General features: G+C 32.7%; 1 protein-coding gene across 1 annotated transcript; it reads right to left on the reverse strand.

Moving 5' to 3' along the window:
* Nucleotides 1-15,162: 15,162 nt before the first annotated feature.
* LOC122523424 lies at nucleotides 15,163-16,188 on the reverse strand. Its single transcript, XM_043645154.1, has one exon. The coding sequence runs from the start codon at nucleotides 16,186-16,188 to the stop codon at nucleotides 15,163-15,165; it is 1,026 nt and encodes a 341-aa protein (XP_043501089.1).
* Between the last annotated feature and the right edge of the window lie 8,138 nt (nucleotides 16,189-24,326).

Raw genomic sequence — 24,326 nt, forward strand, 5'->3', positions numbered from 1 at the left:
AAATATCTTCAATTGTCTACAAATATATATAAATATTTTATTTTTATACGTAATGTAATTTTGTTTCCAACCTGCATATATATCTTTCACTATTAATTATATATTTTTCGAATTTATTTTTGTATAATCTTCTTATTTAATTGTCTTAAATCGTTTGATTTTTGTTCGAATCATTTGAAAGATAACTAACGAGAATCAACAAAATTGAACGTGTTATCGAATTCTGAACGAGTCAACGACTTTGTCCAGAATTATTGCATCGGTGGTTTCGATTTCATGAAGACGTATTCGTTCACCCTCGCCCACGTGTGCTCCTTGGAGAAACGCGCCCCGACAATACCTACGTTAAATCGCGCATGTATTCATTGTCCGCAGTGGTGATTTCTCATTGTAGGTGGAGGAGGAACGGCACGAGTTATTGACTCGTTTAATCCTGGGTTACGCCCCGACCTATCTTAACTTTGAGTTACTATCCCGACACAAGTCAAGTGAGAAAGAGAGAAAGAAAGAATGAGAGAAAGAGACAGAGAAAGAAAAACTTCGACCCACGATGTCTCTTCGCATATGTGTATATATGTATATGTACATATTATATTTAAAATATTAAAATTTCGTTTTCTAAATTCTATATAAACATTATAATGATCGTTTATTTCGTTGATAAAGTTTTATATTTAACATGTATACATATACACATACACATAGATACCTGAAATATTAAAATTCCGTTTTCTAAATTCTACATAAAAATTATAATGATCGTTTATTTCGTTGATAAAGTTTTATATTTAACATGTATACACATACACATACACATAGATACCTGAAATATTAAAATTCCGTTTTCTAAATTCTATATAAACATTATAATGATCGTTTATTTCGTTGATAAAGTTTTATATTTAACATGTATACACATACACATACACATAGATACCTGAAATATTAAAATTCCGTTTTCTAAATTCTATATAAACATTATAATGATTGTTTATTTCGTTGATAAAGTTTTATATTTAACATATATACACATACACATACATATAGATACCTGAAATATTAAAATTATATTATTTGATGATATCATTTAGAAAACTATCTCTACATTTATTCTGATAACATTGATCTATTATTGTTGTTATTAAAATGTTCTTTTTTTCGATAGTTTGAAGAAGTAACGTAACAAAAAGTGTGTTTGTATATGATTATAATTTATGACGAAATACATTTATATATTATCATATTATAATTAGAGTATCGTTAAATAAATGGATATAAAGTATTGTATCTAATGTAAATGAGAAGATAAATAATGTAGAAAAATGTATAATATCTATAACAGAAACACGTTTCATCGGAAGCTGAGAAGAATGACGACTGAGAAGGTAAGGCAGTGATTAGAGTTTAAATTTATCAAAAGAGAACGGTTTTTTGGTCATTTAATGTTTTGTGTATACACAAAGGTGTATACGAACGTCATTTTTCAGCCGGTATCTATATATTCTATATGTTGTCTTTTTTATTCTTCTATTAAGAATCTCATCGTCAAACTTTTGTAAACACATTGAATCATAAATTCGTGTTCGTTAAAAAAAGCCACTAAATACTCGTATTTTTATATTCGATAAATAAATAAAATAATATAAAATATTAAATATATAAAATAATATATAATAATATATAATAAAAAATAATATATAATATTAAATATATAAAATTCGATATAAAAGTAAACAATTTATTTCTCTTATAAACGTGCGTATTTTGTTGCAATGCAAATGATACGCATATGTGTGTAAATATACCGTAGACGAGTAATATAATATAATACGTACATAAGTATCGTTCTTTTTGTTGTTTTAATTTCCAATATATATTAACATACATATTTCATTCGTTAGTTATACAAAATTGTTTGTCTCTTTCTCGTTATCTCTTTTCGAAGGTATTTTTTTTCTTATCGTAATGGAAAAAAATATCGTTAGATACAATGTTTAAGCATATACTCATAACGTTTGATATACGAATGAAATGTAATGGCGGCACATGCATAGCAGGTGCCGTTTAACGGAGTCCACGTTTCGACCGTATTATAAATCGTTGTCTTCGTTAGTAAAATCAGCGCCGCGAGTCCACGCTTAAGTAAGCCGCTTCGTGGTAGAAGAAACGATGCTTAGTCGGGTTGCTTAACGAGAGACAGAACGGTATTGGCTGAGGGCGTCCCATGATACATATACAATCCGATATTTTTTTTTGTATCTTTCTCTTTCTCTCTCTCTCTCTCTCTCATTTCATTCTCCTTATTTTTCTGCTTTGTTGCATTTTTTTTTAATCTCAATCCTTCGAACAATTCTTTAAAGGAGGACTACGCACTCTTTGTTCTCGAATTGAAAGTATCGATGTAAATACAACTCGCTTTAATTTTTCATTGATTTATGCATCCCAAACCATCGGCATTGCTATGCGAGATCTTAATGAAACAATATGGATCGTCGTCGTTGAGTTAATATACGGTACGTCCGTGTTATTGAAATATGTTTCTTGTAGTATTTAACTCGCTCGACGAATTTGTAGAAAGCAAAAGAGTCTCTCTCTTTCTATATATATATATATATATATTATCTTTCTCTCTTATTATATTATTTTTTCTTTTATTAAAAATTTTTTTCTCTTATAAAATACTTCGAAACGAAAGAACGTCTAAGTTTCTACCGTTAATTGGCACTTCTTTCTTCCTTCCTTCCTTCCTTTCTTTCTTTTTACTCTTTCTTTCTTTCTTTCTTTCTCTCTATCTTTATTTATTTATTTATTTATTTTTTTTTCACTCTCTCTCTCTCTCTCTTTCTCTCTCCTGTTCGATTGTAAACCGGCAATAACTCAACGGTAGACCATGCAATTAAGCATGATAAGTCACGAGCGGTTACAATAGGTGAGAGGCGAGGATCGACTGAATCTCGCTAGGAAAGACGAATAATAATTTGCTTAGCCCAAGGGTATAGGGATTGTAGAAAAATCGTTCCTGAAAAAAAGACAATGACGATCCTAGCCAAGTAGATAGTGGAAAAGAATAAGAAATAAAAAGAGAGAAAGAGAGAAAAAGAAAGAAAGGAAGGGTTGCTGATATCGACGTGTGTTAGTCAATAGGAAATCGCTTTGAAGAATCTGCCACTGCTCTTGATCAGCGTTTGGTGTAACTGCTCTGCATCTGCATCGATCGGCAGCCATTTTTGCGCATTCATCAGGCGGCTTAACTAGGCGTGTCCGTTCATGCTCCGGGCTGTATTTGTAGGTTAAGATCTTCGATGAGTTTGGCGCCGTACTAGAAGAACCATTCTGCTCTCTTTCTCATTCTAACTTAATGTTAAGAGTACTCGAAGAAGTTCCCGATAAGGCAGGTGTGTCTGCTGATGTTCGACTACCCTCGGGCCCTCTCTACCTCTTTCGATCGAGATCGGTGGTACCCTTCGATTCGTCCTTCTTTCGCAGTTCCGCCCATATTTCGCTTCGCTACCTACCGTATTCCTTCAATTTCCTTCTTAGATAAGAGGACATTGTTGCTTGTTCTTCCGGAAACTCTTATTTTTCAAATGATTTCGAATTATTATCGGAAAATTTCTCGTATGTCTTGAAATTTTGTTTTTCTGTTACGAACAATTCTTAATAGTATACAATAATTGTATTCAGAGGAAACCCACAAATGCTAATACAAGAGAACTGATTGTGAGTAATACAACAAGCAATACAAAAATGATGATCTTTTTTTAATAATATCGATTAGGGTTAAAATAATTTGTCTAACTATCTTCATTTTTTAGTATAACATTTTTTTTTAGAATAATATTATATCCAGCAATAACACGTTTCTCTAACATAATTTAATACAACCATCACATTCTATAAATACACATTCTATAAGTACTATTTATTATACTATATATATAAATTTTATTAAAAGATTCGTAATATTTATTATCGTGAAAATTTAAATAAGAAATTATAGGTACACATCAGGTACCGGTCTCCCCATTTGCGGAAGTTTCCTGTCAATATATTTTTATTGATCCATCCTAAAATCGTGATACTCGGTGTTAGAGACGCAAATCCGATCTTATCTGTCGTAGTTTCGCTCACACGATCATGAACCGATGTTTACCCGGAATCGTTCTTATGCGATCTTATAAGCGATCACAGTTTGACGACTTTATCCAGTTTTCTCGTAAACTCGATCGCAACTTTTGCTTGGCGAATAGTCCGCACCAGATATCGGTAGATCGACTATTTAATTATCGCCATGTGATCGAGACTCGCGAGAATCGCGATAAGGATCGATGGTAAACCTCGATGTTGCTCGATCTGTTATTACGCTTCCTAACCCTCTTTGACTATTTATAGGCTTGCCGATCGAGTCGATTCCACGATGTGATACGATGTGTTAAATCGTATTTCTTATCGAACGACTATTATATTTTTATCTTTTTCAAAGATGCGCTTAGAGTAATCGGTTGACAAGATTTTATTATTGAAGATCATGATATATATATATATGATATAAATATATATATAATATATATTATATATGTGCACATAATTATGAAAGTGGTCTGTCAAAATTAAAAAAAAATCAGTTTATTAGTTATTTCACACCACATTATTTTCAACTAAATTAATTCTTTAAATATCTCGAAACAAGAAATATATGACTTAGATCACTTTCATAATTATGGGCACATATGATACCGTGAAAGACGGAAATAGGAGAATTTCAAGATTCACATAGTTGCATGTCAACGTATATCAAATACGTCGGTGAAAGATCAAATATTTGAATATATTCTTATACATTAATATTTCGAACATAAATGTATAAATATATATTTAAAGCTTATTATACGAGGCTGCAATTATTACAATAGAATAGGTCTGAAAAATTATGAAAAAAAATAATAATCTTATGATTTATCTTGAAATCGAGATATTATAAAATCAGAAAGAAAATAACAACAGGAACAAAAATACGAAATATATCTGTAGACTCGATTAATTATTAAAAAAATACCACTTTTCCAATTCAACCAAGGTTACAATTTAATATCATTACAGTATCGTAGAAGTAATTCGACTTTTTCAACTTTTATCGAACATTTCATCTATCCTTGATAATGCATCACGAATTATTTGTATTCGCGATGATAATCGCAAATAAAGAGATCAAATCGATGTATGTACGCTTAGAAGTTCGAGACGTTATTTCTTTAAGACACCGTGGCGGCCGTTTTGGTTTTGCTCGTTCGTCGGACTAGTATGTTGCTATTACGAACGAGCAAAAAGATCGTTCGTTCGTCCACGATCCATGAAGAATAAGAAGAATAAAAATATAAGAATAAAAAGAATAATAAGAAGAAGAAAAATAAATCGAAGCTATGCTGTGTTCCTCTGGCAACGTCTTCATCCTTGTTCAGTAAATATCTCTTTTTCTCAGCTTTTGGCAAAGCACAACGTGGAGAATCTTACCGCAATCATGTTCTTGAGTACGTTCATTAAGGTTAGAACAAAGTTAGCAATGAAGTGAAATTAATAACGTAGACGCGAGTTTCTTCCTCTACTTATCACCAGGATCCTTTTTCTTCTTCCTCCTTTTTATCTCTTCTCCGTGGAAGAAGAAACTCGAGGATGGGGACATCATCATGGCAACGGTTATGCAGTGACAGTGCGGAAACCTACGGTCAATGAATCGGACGTGGATGACACACGAAGGAGAGAAGACGCAAGGCGTTCAACTCGCGTCAAATTATATCAACCTTCGGTTAGAAAGAAAGCAAGAGAGAGAGAGAGAGAGAGAGAATGATTCTCAAAGTCCATCGAACCGTTAAATCGATCAATTCCACCTTGAATTCCGCTGACGAATTTCTGGACAAAATTCTTAGTATTCTTGGATGTTATTACTAAAAGGATCAAAATGAAACGGAATAGAAGATATACCGTTTTCATTGGTCCTTTTAAAATAGACTTATTCAGAACATTTATACTGATGCTTGCTGAAGGAGAAGTTTCAAATTGGTCTTTATTAAGCATTACTTTCTATCCAGCTGTGCGAATACGGTGTTGGTACATACATACAGAAGATGGTCCACGGTGATTATACGGGACGATAATGAAGTTAATGCGTCTGTTGCTCGTACAATAGAGTAAAACGGCATTATCGCGATTACTACTATTACTGCAATTATGACGATTGCTCGTGGCATAGACTAGGTGCAAGAGAGAGAACGAGTTTACTAAAGTAGAGTGGAATACCTGCGTATTCCACTTACTAGAGGACGTTTCTCAGAACGTACGAGAGGTTATTTCGAGAACGGTCATGTACAGAGAAAGAGAGATAAAGAGAGAGTTATCCTTCTAACGCTACACTTCGCGTGTCCGGATGCGTGTAAATTCTTTGCGGGAGTAGTGTGTCAGGTGTAGATTGCCAAAGGATACGAGGAAGCAAAGATACAGGTGCGATCATTCTCGATGGGTTCTGAAACACATTAGTCAGTGGTCGTTCGAGATTCAATTTTGAATCTTTTAATACTTATTCATTTTATGATGACTGATATTGAACTTTGACTTGTTTTTTTATTATCCTAATTGTTATCAAATATTATACAATCTGTGTGATCTTGAAATCAAATTAACTTGTCAGTATGTATATAAATTGTTTAATTTTTAATAGACTTATTTCTTAACACGTTAACATCCAGGTTATAGTTTGTACGATGTTCTAAAGAGGCCACATACACCATATTTAATTTTTGTAATAAAATATAAATACAATCTTTCAATGAGAAAACTTTAACTTGTTTAATAAATGTAATTAAACATTTGAAACGTTCCGATCATCGATAATTATCGAAATCAAATCTAAACTGATAAATCTATGTGTCAACTTTATTAAACAAAAAACGACTAATAAATTAGATTGATCATAAATTGAAAATAATCGACAAATGAAAACGTATCTTTAAGTATAACGACTATTTTCTTGACAACAAGTTGACGTTTAAGTACAGATCCTAATCCTCGTTCATTAAGTATAGCCGCCAAGGTTTCCTCGTTGAAGGGAAATTTAGCAGGAACTTCGAATCCCATCTTTGAAAGGATTCGATAGGAAGATGTAGGCGCCTCGTGCTCGCCGACCCTGACCGTTCCCACTGGCGGCGTATCGAGGTCTGTAAGTTATGCGCCCGTACCTACTGCAGGCACGTAAGGTAAGTCCAAGGTACAGGCGGAAAAGATAGGGAGAGTGAGTGCGTTGCCTGGTATCAATTTGTCTGCCTGGTAGCAGGTTCGGTCGAGCAGACGAAGGTCGCTTTGTGCGAGCCGCTATCCGCCGTTCTATCAAACCCCAACAACATCCGCCGCGATCGATTTATTCTCTCAACGAACCGCGTAAGATACCAATTACCTCTGGCACATAGACCTCGCGCCAACTCACGTGAGCGAGCCAATGGAAATCGAAAATTAAACGCTGCCGCTTCTTCTCCTCCCCCCCTCGCCTCTCCATCTTTCAATACTCTTTTTTTATGTCTCTTTCTATCTAATGCCGATGAACTTAACCGATTCCTTGTTCCAAGTTTTGTCTAATCTAAGCAAAACAAAAAAATCAGTATTATTTAATAAACGATAGAAATTGTTTCGATTTTCTATGTTGGATCGTTAAATTGGGTTAGTGTGTATAAGGATTTGCTATATATACAGATAATAAGTAATGCCTTAATTTGCACTATTTTGATATTCTAAATAAATAATATAATTATATTATCTATATATAGTAGTATATATATATAAAGTAAAGAAGAAGATTAAACGTTGCCGCTTCTCGTCCCCCTCCATCTTTCAATCCTTTTTCTATGTCTCTTTCTATCTAATGCCGATGAACTTAACCGATTCCTAGTTTCGAGTTTTGTCTAATCTAAGCAAAACAAAAAGTCAATACGATTTAATAAACGATAGAAATTGTTCAGATTTTCTATGTCGGATCGTTAAATTGGGTTAGTGTGTATTAAGGATTTACCATATGTAACAGGTAATGCCTAAATTTGCAGTATTTTCATATTCTAAATAAATAATATAATTATATTATCTATATATAGTAGTATATATATATAAAGTAAAGAAGAAGATTAAACGTTGCCGCGCTTCTCGTTCCCTTACCACCTCTCTCCCCCTCCATTTTCAATCCTTTTTCTATGTCTCTTTCTATCTAATGCCGATGAACTTAACCGATTCCTAGTTCCAAGTTTTGTCTAATGTAAGCAAAACAAAAATGTCAATACGATTTAATAAATGATAGAAATTGTTCAGATTTTCTATGTCGGATCGTTAAATTGGGTTAGTGTGTATTAAGGATTTGCCATATGTAACAGGTAGTAAGTAATGCCTTAATTTACAGTATTTTCATATTCTAAATAAATAATATTATTATATTACCTATATATAGTAGAGTATAAAGTAATGATATAATGCTACACGTTTTTACAATTTCTTTTGATAGCGAACAGATATTACCTGTAATATTTTTTCAACGGTCCATTTAATTGCATAAAACCAAATAATGATTTATTCTTCGTAATAATAATAATAATATTCTCAATTTAAAACAAATGTCAATATTTTTCCTGATGATCGGTCAATCCAATATACACTATACTACTATTATTTATTTCGATACAAAATATAGAACAACACTGCGTCATATTATTTATTAGTCCATCAAGTATTATTGTTCCTTTTAAAAAAAAAAGACAAAAAACTAGATCTCTACGAAGATACTTTCTGGATAGTTATAACGTGGTCAAGTTTTTATACAAATAATACATTTCTCATAAGAATATATTTCATTCGATAATTCGTTGTAATTGAAAATAATGAGTTTGGTTTTTTTACTTTTTTTTTTTATTTATCATCGTCATCCGTTATGCGTATCCTCCTGCTCTCTCCGATTACTTTTCACGCGCGTTAACGGATTCACGTTATTATCGCGTCATAATCATGGATGCCGAGACAAGGATACTGTATGGTAGATCATCGAAGACTCCGCTATCCGCCATTGTTAACGCGTTAACCAGCTTATCGTTGAAACGTTCGGTTAATAATACAGTATGTTCTTCGACTACAGCTTTCACGTTTGAATGCTGTTTGCTCGATTCTACGGTCCAGCTGATCGCATCTTCGATATTAAGTTTTATTATATAGTGTATAAATACATATACATATACATATACATACGTGCTGATAATTATAATAGTGGTCTAAGTCAAAAAAATTAAGGAAAAAATAAAAACTCTAATTGTATGATTTGTATTATAATATCGATAATTATACTATGAAAAATATCCTATTACATTGAATTTTTTCAATTTATTTTTTGACTTATGTTAATCCATTGCTACAATTATCCGACGGCAGATATATGTATATGTATGAAACTTTTATTAAATTGAATTATTTCAAATCGTTTTTATCAATAAATAATAAATCTTTCATAGATATCGTATTTATATATTTTTCAAATATACTTTTATACGATTCAAATTGATTGCATTGTATTTAAACTAATTTTCAATGAATATTTTAACGATATCTTTTAGAAATAAAATATATATCTATTGTCCCTTCTCTCTCTTCCCATTGGATATTATTTTTTTCTCAAAATTACATATACATTATATATATAATAGATACATACTGTAACCAGTTATTTTGACTAGTCTCGTAAAAATAGGTTAACATTAATTGCCGGTAATTTAAGTGTTGAAAAAAAAAGAAAAAGAAAAAGAAAAAGAAAAAATAAAAATAATAATAAAAAGATGATAAAACACACGAAAAGTTAAAAGAGAAAGAAAAATATCTACTTTTGGTTGTCCTAGGAAAGGTTAGCCGATGCGCAGTTTAAATGATAGTTATAATAGTAAAGTTCGTAGAAGACTATGGCCCGAAGGAATAGTTTAAGTTCTATCTTTGTCTCTCTCTCTCTCTCCCATTGTTCGTAGCGAAGAGTCCAATTCGGTTCAACACGAGATGCATCACTATGCATCCTATTCGAAAGGATCCGATCTCTCGATGAACGATGATCTACTTTGATCGAAAGTTTCCTAGATCTTCAACAATCATCCATTGATGATCGATTTTCTATTAATTTCTTAACCTTTTTTTTTATAATATTATAGATAACTATACTACATAATATATTTGATATGTGTCTGTGTGTGTGTTTATCTTTTTCTTTTTTTTCAATATTTTTTTTTTCTCTCCTTCGATGATCCACTTCGAACGCAACACGAAATCTGCATAATTCTTCTCTTCGTTGCACGCGATTCTATGAAAAGAAAAGGATGAGGAAGAGGAAAGTGGCGAGGGATGAGGAGGTAGAGGGAGTTAAGGGTGCACGGACAATCATCCTTGGAAATTTAACTTCTTTTTTATCTCATTCACTGTATCTTTCTTTCTCTTTCTCTATTTCTCGTCTTTATTCGCATTGCACTTCCTTAAATACATTTGGTCTTGATCGAGGAACATTTATTGGTGGGAATTCGTTTCATCGTTTTTTTAATAATAACAATGATAATAATAATAATAATAATAATAACTATTATTACGTAGTATAATAATAAAAGAAGACCCAGGGGGGGGAAGAGATCGATTAAATAAGAAAAACATCGCCTAGAAAAGATATAAAATAATAATAATTAGAATAATAATAATAATAATATTAATATTAATAATAATAACAGAAAAAAATTTTAGTTATTCCTAAATTAACTTATACACTCTCGTATAGGGTGAGTCACGCATATCTTTTACGTCACATCGAATACACATAATTCATATATATATATACATTTTTTAAACGTATTTTAGTGATTTAAAATCAATTTGAGATATTTTAATCTGTTTTTTATTATTAAATTTAGAAAAAAAACACTAATATACATTTCATCATGTATATATATATATGTTATCGTTAAAATGTGAAATCTGTTAATTCATGAAATAACTGTACTGATCAATTAAAGTATGAAATGTGAGGTAAAATTACATACTTTTATTAGATAATATAAAAATTCACGATAGACGAATAGTTAAAGTATGAAATAGAAATTTGATCTGATAGAACAGCACGACTAACAGATAACTACAAACATTGGAAAATGTAGAAAGAAAAACTAACTTCAAAGACAAATCAACTTTCAATCTCATACTTTAAACCATTCACCTCTTACGAACTCATATTTTACATAATTGTGTCGTTTATTTTGAAAATGACCGGAGTCCATTATTTTTGTTCAAAATGTTTCTTACGACAGCTAATGCCAGGTGATTTATGTTATTACAGTTAACAAGAAACAATCGATAAATGAACTTAGGCCACTTTCCAAACACAAACGTCTCAATTATTATCTAAAACAATTAATTCGGGTGTATCGTAAAAAATTCTTTTTCTAATATACTTTCTGAAAAACAACAAACGTTTAATTATTTAATAAATTTTTCATGAATTAATCACAATTATACATTTCAATGATAACATAATATAAACGTAAGTATAATACACCATACATAAGTATACATATTTACAAAATATAATATTATAATATGAAGTTTTTTATTAACAGGAGTCAGGTATCGAAAGAAGCGCTTTTTTTTTCTCTCTCTGTTTTTTTTTTTTCTTCTTTACTTTTCTCTGTTGAATCGGGGGTCGGGGGGGGGAGGGGGAGGGACATTAGAAGAAGCTTTACCAAAGTACAAAGTTTATAAGTCTTTTTCTGGCCCGAAGGAAAAACGGTGCCTATCGTTGATGTACTATACCGGAGTGATTCGTCGCGCGTATTACTCTCTGTCTTCCGTAATGGCGTGTGCGCGAGTCGAAGTAGTAGAAGAAGAAGAAGAAGAAAATGATAAAGAAGAAGAAGAAGAAGAACAAGAAGAATAAGAAGAAGAATAAGAAGAAGAGGCCATTGCCTCTGTTTCGCGTGCGATTTCGTCGAGACGTCGAAGAGAAATTGTGCGAATAGCCGGGATACGTGAACGAGTATATATACAATGTTGATGGCACGACATGCAGCAAATGAAGACGTTCGCGTCGACCGATTAGCTGCGTTCGTGCTACGCATCCTGCGTTTTATTCCTTCGTTCTTAAAGAAAGACGGAAGAGAAAGAGAAAGAGAGAGAGAAATGGGATCTGTTGAAATCGTATACTTTGGATTACTATTAATGTAACGTTCCTATCTTTTCTCTTGTTCTCTTTCTCTTTCTCTTTTTTTACAGGTTAACAACAGTTTTGATTTCTCTTTCTTTCTTTAGCGTAAAATTTGTAACTTCTGTTTGATCTAATTTTAATTCGTTTCTCCTTTATACGTTTGTCTGACAATTTTTCTCTCCTCTCTTTTCTATTATTTTTCTTTTTACGTTTATATGTGCCGATAATTACTAACAGTGGAATCGGTTATATAATTGGAAACAAAAAATGATTCCGTTAGATTTATTTTATAATATAAATGACGGTAATTTATAATTATTGGCACGTGTATATATATAAAGGATATTTTTCAAAAATTTGTTTTATCGAATTACAAAAATGATTCGAGCGAACTGATGGTTATATTTTATTTTAGTAAGAGATTCAAATTTTGGAGAAAATATAATATTGTTATTTAATAAACTAATATTTTTGTCGTTTAAATTATCTTTTTTAATTAAAGAGAATTTTTGAGATAGCCTGTATATATATACATTTATCTTTCTGTTTGTATTCCTTTAACAACGTTGATACATGTCAAATAAACTCATTGGATAATAACTCGTCCTCCTTTTTCCTCAATCGTTTTCTACGAAGTAACGACAAACGATAATAGAAAAGACGATGCTAGAAACTCTTATCCCCCCCTCCCCCCCTATCTCCCTTAATTGCGGAAGCTAGGAGAGATGTGAAATAAATTTGCCTTACGTATGGCGGACAAAGACGTTGATCCGAATTTTTCTCGCTTTTCTCGGGACGAAATTAATGAATGCCGTCGTTGAGTTCGTAGATCGTTTCTCTCTCTCTCTCTTTACTATTTATCTATCTATCTATCTCTCTATCTCTCTTTGTCTCTCTGTCACCTTAGCCCGAAGATTTATTTAATCCCAGCTCGAGTAGAATAGAATCGTCGAGTATAGCTCGTTTCGATGAAGCTACGAGTCATCAGTCGAGCCTTAATTAAAGCGTAATTAAGAGGTGAGGAAGTTATTTTGGAAAAAAAATCAAATGAATAAATAACAAGACACACATTCGTATATGAAAGTTCTAAAGAAGGAAGGAAAGAAAGATAGAAAGAAAATTTACGAAGAAGTAGTTTCTTTCGGTGGTTATCGAAGCAAACATCCTACGAAAGGTTCTCCCATTATATTATTAGAATATTTTTGCTCGAGTTTGTGACTATTACTATTATTCGTCGTTGGTACGAAGAGAGGAGCTTTCTCACAGCTCGCGAAGAAAAAGCTTCGAAGGTCTTATTCTCTCTTTATATATCTATATATATATATATATGTCTCTTTTTCTTTTTCTTTTTTCTTTTTTCTTTTACGTTCACTCTCTTTCTCGCGTCCAACTACTACCATCTATCATTCTGTCAGCTAGGAGATTTCAATTTGCTCTCTTTTTGCACCATTACCGGGCCCCGGCGGCCCGCGCAAAATTGTATTTAATTGTGATTGACTGCTAAGTGGAGGTGGCCCGTCGCTGCCATTTGTCCCGCGATTTTTGCATATCCCTAATTGCGAGAGGGAGCATCCTCCTCTTTTCGTCTTATTGTTAAAATCGCCCCTCTCTGAAAATCTACCTTTATTCTCCAACGAGAAGGAATCACGACCTTGCTCCTGTTGCTTCATATCTTCCCTTCATAAAAATTCGATTGTATTGTTTTGAAAAAATTCTTTACATTTTTTTAATACGAATGAATGAATGAATGAATGTACGAATGAAAGATTTTCCATTGATATTTCAAGGATTAAATTAATCGTTTAAATATTAATATCATTTTAAAACATATTAAATACAAGTAATTTATGATACATTGGAAAATGTGGAAATAATTTGTTAACAAAATTTAATAATAAAAAGTAATCGTTACTCGTCAAATCATTAATGATATTAGACATAAATAATCAATGTTTTTGACTTTAAAAACCGATTTCATTCAAATTCATTCAAATTATTATTCACATTTAACATTATTACACGAAAGTTTTCATACTAATCGACGATGATCATTTCTTTAATAAAATTTCATCTCGTTAGAGAAACTCGTCTTATCGTTGCTAGGCAAAATTTCAGATTTAATAATTTAAGGGACGACTAATCGGATATATTTATGTACTTATTTATGTACTTACTTATGTACAGATAGACAGACAGACAGAAATGCACGCCTACGCGCGTGTTGCTACGAGACGATCACCTGCGAGATTTATTTACAATTGAGAGAGAGAGAGAGAGAGAAAGAGAGAGAGGGGAGTCCCTTCAAAGGACCTTTTTACTCTCCACAGGAAAGTATCGAATTAGCAAAGAATCACATTTTACATTCTTTCTTATCGGCTAGGAGCAACCGAGGACTCGACGTACGATACTTTGTGCATCTCTTTTCTTTCTCTTTTTCTTTTGGCTACCGATACTATCTGCGAGAGAAAGAGAAAGAGAAAGAGAAAAAGAAAGAGAAAGAGAAAGAAAGAGAAAGAGATCGGTAAGGAAAAAGTCACGTGGAATCTCGCGGCAATGTGGCACGAGGGAGAAACATTAGCGATGAAATATTGCGCGGCACGAAACTGCTGTAATTATTGCTCTTGATTAAACTCACCGGCTGTATAAGGAATTCGAATCGATATTCCCTTCTCTCTTTCTCTTTCTTTTTCATGTACATATATATATTTTCCGTTTATACATATACATATTTACGTATATATCTAGCTATATGCACAAACCACGCACTAATCGATTAGCCTTAATCGCGTTTACTTTATCATTAAAATCGCGAGACGACGATTGTTATTTAAGAGTCTAAACAGAAACAAACAAACAAACAAATAAACAAAAAAAAAAAAAAAAAAAAAGAAAAAAAATAAACGAAACATATATACATTCGGAGTTCATTCTCTTTGTAAAAGTTCATACAGCGCAGCGATATAAGTCTGTGCCATTTGTAATGTTTCAAACTTGCTAAGTTTCCTATCGTTACCTAAACTAGGCACGACGTCACGTAGCCTATCAAAGGCATCGTTTAAACTGTTCATTCTTCTTCTTTCCCTAGCGTTAGCTGCCAATCTTCTTCTCCTAAGTACCTCGACACCCGGTGCAGTACCATTCTTCATCTTTTGCACGGATTCCTTGTCCTTGTGTTCAACGTAATCCGTTGTACGAAAAGGTTCATTCCTTTGATGATGATACCTGACTGGATCGTTTTGGATCGTTTGATTGCTCGATGCACAAGCGTCCTTTCTCTGCATGGTACAGGTGCTACCGAAGTAAAGCACGTCTGACCTTTGACCGTAAGCACCAACGACGTCTGGTCCACCGTCGTTACTTCCGGAGTGAGTTAGACCGTTACTTTTCGCAATGGCATAAGCCTTCTTAACGAAAAAAGTATCCTGCTTCTGCGAGAACTCGCACCTGTCGTTCCCGAAGACAACGTTCGTGGGATGGTGCTCCATTTTTGGCGCGTAACCGGATTCCTGTTTGCTCGTTGCGAAGGTTTCGTTGTTAAACGTCGTTGTACTGTTCAACGGAGTTTGATAGATCTCATCGAGACGTTGATGATCGTTCATCCTGAATACGATTTTCGCGCGTTCCTTTGGATTTCCGATCATCGTTTGAGATTGATGATCGTTTTTGTACCCCTCTTTGTAATAACCTTCGTAAAACTCAGCGAAATTAAAGCTAGCCGTAGTGGTTACGTGAAAAGCACCGTTCAAAGGACCGATTTCTTGATATTCCTGATGATTGTGACTGTCCAAAGAACTAACGCTACCACAGCTACTACCTCGTGATCTTGGTGGCTGAGGATAAACCTCCTGATGAGGCCAAGATACTCGTTGGTTCGACTCAGGACTACTCGCCGAACCATAACCCTCGGAGTCCATCAGATCGTATTGCTGGAAGTTCGCGTAGGCGGTCATCCTAGCCACGGGATTCAACGTCTATCGTGGGTAGTCTTTCTACGTGATACTAAAGAAAAATTAGATCTCACATTTGGATAATGTTGATAACGAATTGACGTTTATCCCCTTGTATTTTTATCTATCGAACTACGATTTATTTGATATATATATTTATTTTCTCTTCAATTTGATTATCTATACGTTCGATTTTATGTCATAATAATAACCCTTTAAAAAACTTCGATACTTTTCACGATAGATAAGGCAAGTTTCACGATTTCCTCGTGTCCCCGTATCGGATGCTTCGCGTACGGAAGCGTTGCGTAAACTGGCTTTACCTGGCGATCTCGTGGCCTGGACCATGCCGGTTGCTTTTCTTGGGACTTAATGGAAGGGAGGGAGAAAGCGTGCTTCTGGGACCCACGTGGAAGGGGATCCCTGAGGAGTGGAAGGGATCCACGGGGAAGTGGGAATCTCTTTGTAGAAGCCGCAAGACCGGACACGCCTCTCTCTCTCCTCTTTCTTCTTGGTTCTTCTTTGCTGGGGGCTCTCTTTAAGTCAAATTCGATCGACGGAAGAAAAAGGAAAGAAACGAGAAATACGAGAAGAAAGAAGCCGATCGCGTGGCACGGTTTTTCTTTTCTTTTATTTTACTTTATTTCTTTTTTTTTCTTTTCTTTTCTTTTCTCTCTCACCCCTTTTTCTTTTTCTCGCGATGGGAGAACTCTTCCTTTTTTTCTCTCGAAACGATAGATAATCCTTTCAACGTGTATCAAAATCTTGTCGATATCAATTTTTTATTAATCTTATTCACGGCTATTTAATTTAGCTGTGAAATATTTAAAATAAATTTCTACGATTATTGTGGGTATAACAATTTTTGTCACCGTTGAATTAATAAATGATGCGATATACTCTACGTTATTTTATTCAATATTTTCGTTCTCGTTCTTGTTTTTTAGAGTTATATTGATTTACCAAATAAGTGGCTCACTTCCTTTTTGTCCACTAAACTTGTGGAAAAGTGTTCTTATCCCACTTGCCTAAGTGGGTTATTTCCTTATCGAAAGATCTTTCATCAATGGATCGTTTTCTTACGCTTATACCTATCTTCACAGATTTTTTGGTACCGTTTCTTTTCCGAGTCCGAAAGAGCCCAAATAACGTGTGACAAATTTTACGAGCTACAGCAGAACAGACAAAGAAACCAGCCGCAATCCCGTTATTTTTGTCAGCAGATTTTAAACGCATTGAGGGTCGAAGAAGAAAAGCGTCGACATTTTGACTGGTTTACGAGCACGAAGTGGCGCCTTACAAGTCTATCCATTAGTATGGTCATTGTAGAAGATCTACGACAGGTCAATAAAATCTAACTTTCAAAAACAACAACTACTACCATTGAGTTTGTTCGAATTTCACTCGCACGAACATATTTACAACGATTTCTCGTTCTTCGCGTGTCTTATAAACTCGGTCTTGTACGTAAATAAGTAAATTATTGTCAAATACATTTACTTAGATTCGAGTAAACGATATAATGAATCGTAATGAAAATTTGAATTACGTGGATTGGTTTAACAACTCCAATGCATTGATGTTTACGAAACGAATGACTCCTATTTCCAATAATAGTAACGAAAGATCTGCATTTCCGCTTACGTATATCACTTTGCCACCTATCGCGATCTCGTACGAAAAAAATATCTTTGTTTACGAATCTCATTGTAAGTTACTATTTTAGTATTCCATAGCAAACATAACTCTCGCGGTTATGTGCTTGTCCTAACACTTAGAGACAATTACTAAAAGTACTTATTAAACACCACCTAACATCTTCCTATATTTGTAAACACAATTTCATGGAAAATGATAGATATTGCATTACAGGATTACTCTTAAACAGGAAGAGAGAATAATAAAAATATTCGCATCGTTAATCGTACGGTCAAACGACAGGAAAACATCGTCATGAAAATGTTCGTCTATGTTACCCCATTCTTGATCGTAAAAGAGTAAGAGTGGAGTTAGCGAGAGAAAGAAAGAAAGAAAGAAAGAAAGAGAGAGAGAGGAGATAAAGGAGAATAAACGTTGTCGGCATGAAATATCGTCCTTTTCCCTCGTTCATTTTCCATGAATTCGATGAGACGAAGGCTGTTGGCTCGGTTAAAGGCGGTAGACTTTAAAAGCTCGTTATCCTACGCTAATACGCAACAAATGAGCCGATCCTCGGAGAAACTCTCGGCTGCTTTGACCGACCTATGAGAGAGAAAGAAAGAGGGGGAGGTTCTAGCAAACGAAAGGGCACGCTCTCGTTTCCACAAAGTTCCAATGTTTACGCCTACGGACGACGCGCGTCCTTTGATTTACGATTAAAAAAAACCTTTGGTAGTTGGTGGGGTGTAGCTCTTATGTTAGTCGAGGTTCAACTATTTCGACGTTATAGTTAATATACGAGAAATGACTATGTACTTTGTCTCGTTTATTTCCATTTCTTTCCCACACATTTTCTCTTCTATTTCGTTTATTTCGTATTTTCATTTTTTTCCCTAGAATGCGAACTTTAAAAGAAATATATGAATAGATCTTTCTTATCTAGAGATATATCTGCATCTTCTTAGGTTCGTAGGTTCGTTTCGTTTCATTTCGTTTCATTTCATTTCGTTTCCTGTCTCGTAGATCGATCGATAATCGATTTTCTTGCTTTCGATGTAAAGCATAAATTGATTATTATACGAGTAGGCTACATCGCCACGGCGATTCACGGCTCGGACAATCGCTAATGATTTACAAGATAATGACACGTTTGACTGATGCACACTGGCTACTAGCGGCATCCACGACGTGGAAATATCCAACGACAGATGCGATGGTATCTGCAGTGTATTAGCAGCGTTGCAACGTCGATGAGACAGACAACAGACAGAAAGATAGAGAGGAAGAGAGAGAGATAGATGAAAGAAAGGATACCGGTATTACTTCTTAAAAGTATTATTTTTTTTCTTGCTAATAATCGATACAATTTTTCAAAAACAAGTATCTTCCTTTCGTTTTGTTTTTGTTTTTGAATAACATCAAGTACTCTCTCTTTCTCTCTTTCTTTCTTTCTCTCTCGATCTTTATTATAAAATTTTCTATATTATCGTTTTATTTTGTATAAAACACACCTCAGGCTTCGCAATACAATATAATTAATCGACACTTCTGATGGATTATCCTCGTAGTCTGATTAGCTCCTGTTACAGTGCCAGCGAATGGGCCTCATTATTTTCTATCTAATCGATATCTAGGCACAGAATTGGAAGATAATAGAGATGAGTAATAATAGGAAGAAAATGATGGTGACGTAATTCACTGGAAGCATGCAAATTAGAAAATGATAAGCAATGATATCTAATGAAATACGTATGTAGTATATTTAATCTACTATTATATTCGTTATGTTGCATATAATATGATTTTTGTCTTGCCCATCATTTCTACGTTTATTAATTGTGCCCAAAATTATGAAAGTGATCTAAGTCGTATATTTCTTTGTTTCGAGATATTTAAAGGATTACATTTGAACATTAAATGAATTCTATATAATATTGAAATAACAAACACTATCTGACGGTTCATTTTTGACAATATCGTGAAAATTACATTGAATTAATTTAGTTTAAAATATAATGTGATGTAAAATAACTAATAAATATATTTTTTTTTTAATTTTGAATTAGACTACTTTCATAATTATGGGCACAATTGTCAATATTTTTCTCATTTATTTTCGGAATAATATATTAAATAATATATAGTTAGATGCGTGTGTTTTTTGATATCACTAATACGAAACGATTTTTGGTAGAACGCATAAGGAAAAACAGATTAATCTTAACCGATGGGTTTAACCTTAAGGTCGAGCTTGAGAAAAAGAAATATCTTCGATCCTATATATTTTTTAAGCAGTGGTTTGATTTGCTAAATGATCCAAAAGGTCTATTCTTCTTAGGGTTCATCCAAACATGACCCTCATAATGGTTGGAGATTTATGACTAAAACGAGAGCCCTTAATTAGAATTACACTCAAGGTGTTCTAATTACAGGTTTGCCTTGATCCTTGGACTCGGAACACTCGAAAGATCTTTTTAGCGCAAAACGGTGGTTAGTATCCTGCCAATTTCTTCAGCCTCTTTTACCGTCGATTGTTTCGGAAAACAAAATGACCGTGGGCGTCGATGATGTCGAGTTTCTCTCACTTGTAAGTTTAGTCTCGAAATAGATAGGTTGACTCGATCGGAGCTTTCTTTGCCCTCGTTATAACGATTTCTGGCCGAGTGAGTTAAGAGAAGAAATTATTTTCCAATTAGAAATTTTGATTTCAAGTAACATACTTACGTACACTTCATATATTAAACATATAAAAGATGCATAAGTATACATAATATAAATACATATACAAATTTTTTCAACAATTAACTAATAGATATATTATATTAATCGATTGTATAAAAATTCTATTAAATTGTATATATGTATTAATTAAGAATAATTATTATAATTGAAAAAAAAAATAATACGTTATTAACTATGCGTAAGTATTTCTTCATTGAAAATGACACATATTTTCCCTTTCCTTAATTCGATTCGTGAGAGTACTTTTGAAAAAAAAAATATTCAATATAGACAGATATTTTATAGAGAGATAAAAGATACAAAAAGAAAAGTAAAAAGCACATATATACAACCTATTAAATTTTAAAAGAGTATTAAATGTAGAAGGTTAGAGAGAGATTTGGTACTACCGTCGCGAACGCGGTGAGGTTGAGGAAAAAATGTTTGCTACTTTTTGTTTCTTTTTATCTCTCTCTCTCTCTCTTTTTTTTTTTTTTTATTTCAGCGCGAGCAATCAAGGTGGTCATTAAGGTACCACACGACGCCTTTATTCGATTCATCGTGCTGTAAAATACGACGCTTTCTTGGGACAGCAAATATACATACTGCGAGGATGCTCGGTAAGAGACTTAAGAAGTCCTCCTCCTTCTTCCAAAGTAAAATAATAATGATTTATGCTCGCTTATCGATGCATCGACTTCCTGTCTACCGTCCTCGATAATATACGATCGATTAAATGAACGTAATTTCCTTTTTCGATCGTTGTCCTCGTTAAATCCCCTTCCGCAAAAGTTTGTGCTTCGTTATATTACCACCACCACCATCACCACCACCACCACCACCACCAACCCTATTGCTGCATCTCCTTCGTTCTTTTGACCCTGGATCAAACGAGCGTCTATTTCTGTTATATATTTCCTACGATTTTATTGGCCCATTAACAGTTTGTCGTATCCATTAGACACGCTCTATACTATCAAGAAAGTACCGCGACAAACAAGTCTTCCTTGTTTAGAAATAATTGAAAATTACCAAAAGGAAAAGAAAAGGAGACGATAATCCTCCCCTCTCCCTTACCCTCCTTTCACGACAGTTTTTATAATGAGGAAAAGAGATATCGTATATTTTGTAATAACGAGAGAGATTAAGACAATCATTATTTTATATTTTATGATACGATTTAAAACTTTTTTTATAGAATAATAATTCATTTATATCATCTTTTTTTATTTTTTCTTTTTTTTACATTTAATTGATTAGAAAACGAGCATTGAATATTATTCCAACGTGTGTTTACATGGATTATTAATTAACAACTACACACACTATGTCATCGTATTCGTAGAATTTGAAAGCGGGACAAAAAATGGTGCATTTAAAAGTATATACAGAGAGGAACATATGAAGTCACCATTAATGACAACACTCGAAATCTTTTTCTGGTTCACAGTCCATTTCCTGTTCATATTATTCTTTTTTTATTTCAAATATATTATTCGTATATATGTGGATTTGTTCATTACCTATATACAATGAAAATCACTCAACAGTGGTTTCTATAGATTTAAAATGTTTTGTCTTGTCTCTCTCTCTCTTTCTTATACTTTATTTTTTATTTGTTTGTTTTGTTTCCATCTTTTCCACCTCCATTTTTATCTCTTCCTTTCGTTTATTTATAAATACCGTTGACTCTCGACATAACGCATTCAGGTAACGGTGCTAATTACTTATTTACTGCGATTCCGCGGCATTGGTCGTCGGTGTTCAAGAGCAAGTTGAGGAGACGTTGAGAGTACTTTTAACGGCAAGGCATGGCAAAGCAAAGCAAAGCAAAGCAAAGCAAAAGCAAAAGCAAAAGCCGAGAGAACTCGCCGGTCCGTGACATTATCTCGTATCGTAAAATACTCGAGCCGATCCTGAAAACGACTTAATTGATACTAATGAAATTATCTCAAACTGCCTGTTTTGCACCCGCCCGATCTGTTCTGATATTTACGTATAATTATTACATAAGAGAATAAAATCAAAACAACTAGGAAAAAAGAAAAAAAAAACAGTAATCTCAATTGAGTGATTATTTTATTATAAAGGAAAACTTATAATAATAAACAATTATTAAATTAAAATTAAATTAAATTAAATTAAATTAAATTAAATTAAATTAAAATAATAATAAAAATATTATTATAAATGATCGTATTAAAGAATACGCATAGATTTAAATATTGTAATAATAATAAAATATTTACAGGAATTATATGAATAGTCTTGAATCTATTATAATTAATAGATGAGAAGTATTCATGATTTTTTGATACGTAAATTATTAGCGAATCGTTGGGACGATTACAAATGAGACTGTAAAACAAAAGTATAATTGAAGTTATATAATTTGAAGAGAAAAAAAGAAAAGAAGAAAATATTTATGATTGATCGTGTTACTAATGTGTAGAAAAGCAAAATCAAGAACGTTTGATACATAGAAATAGTTGAATGTAATAAATAGAAACTTAAAGTAACAAAATGATATATAAATGCTTGTTCAGAAAGGAATTCATTGACATTAATATTCCATAACAGATATAAAACGAAGATCAGGAACGTTTGATACGCAGAATAGTTAATGACTATGCAGTAAATGGGATTTAATCCTTTATGGTCTGTACTATTTCCGGTGTCTCCTTTCAAGTAATTTGCATTAATTTGTTATTAAGATTTTTACCGATTATTTTTTATACTTTATGATCTATTTTTAAAATCGAAATGTAACTATATACGAATTAAGGTTTGACTGATATTTATTGTATCAGTATTTTAAAATATTAAAGATCAACACTTTTAATAAATTGTCAGTATTTCATTTGTTAATAGAAAAATTATCAGTTTTTCTAAACATGTGATCATTATTTATAACAAAATGTAAATAAAATATTATTACATGTATCGATATATAATCTATATTCAATTTATAAATACTGACAGAATTATTATTTATATTGAAAATTATATATTCATATAATGTATTGACCATTAGAATTGACAAAGTACTGATATAAAATTTCACAAATTATTCATCAATTTAATATAAAAGTATTTAATTTATTAAATTATTAACACTAAACCTACCTACGCGAGGTTGAATGACCGTGTCCTGTAATTTGTAAAAAATGCGGTAGAAACGCATAAAATGTACATTATTCATTTATAAATAAAATGAAATATTTTCTTCGCTATCCAATTAGCTAAAATCTTATTCTATATTAAGATATATGTTTTTTTATAAATTGATCATTTGACTGCTTACAGTAGAAATAGGTAATACACAAAGTGCCGGTAGGTTTACTGTTAAAGAAATATGTTAAAATAAATGATATGAAAAATATTAAATGGTTATAGTAATAATGAGAAATTCATATGAAAAAGGAGAATAAATATTCGTAGAACATTTCTAGTAGAGGGATTCGAAATATGCGGTTGAATTTCATCATACCGGTAGTTCGTTGTATCTTTTTAGAAACTCTGAGTATGTTTAATGTTAAAGAAATATGTTAAAATAAATGATATGAAAAATATTAAATGGTTATAATAATAATAAGAAATTCATATGAAAAAGGAGAATAAATATTCGTAGGACATTTCTAGTAGAGGGATTCGAAATATGCGGTTGAATTTCATCATACCGGTAGTTCGTTGTATCTTTTTAGAAACTCAGAGTGTTTAATGTTAAAGAAATATGTTAAAATAAATGATATGAAAAATATTAAATGGTTATAGTAATAATA

The sequence above is a fragment of the Polistes fuscatus genome, unplaced genomic scaffold (genome assembly GCF_010416935.1).
Source record: "Polistes fuscatus isolate 324 unplaced genomic scaffold, CU_Pfus_HIC Scaffold6, whole genome shotgun sequence".
In the NCBI taxonomy this organism is placed as follows: domain Eukaryota; kingdom Metazoa; phylum Arthropoda; class Insecta; order Hymenoptera; family Vespidae; genus Polistes; species Polistes fuscatus.

Bases quoted from the DNA above. Each gene is read 5' to 3' on its own strand.
- LOC122523424 (XM_043645154.1), bottom strand. From the start codon at position 16,188: ATGACCGCCTACGCGAACTTCCAGCAATACGATCTGATGGACTCCGAG.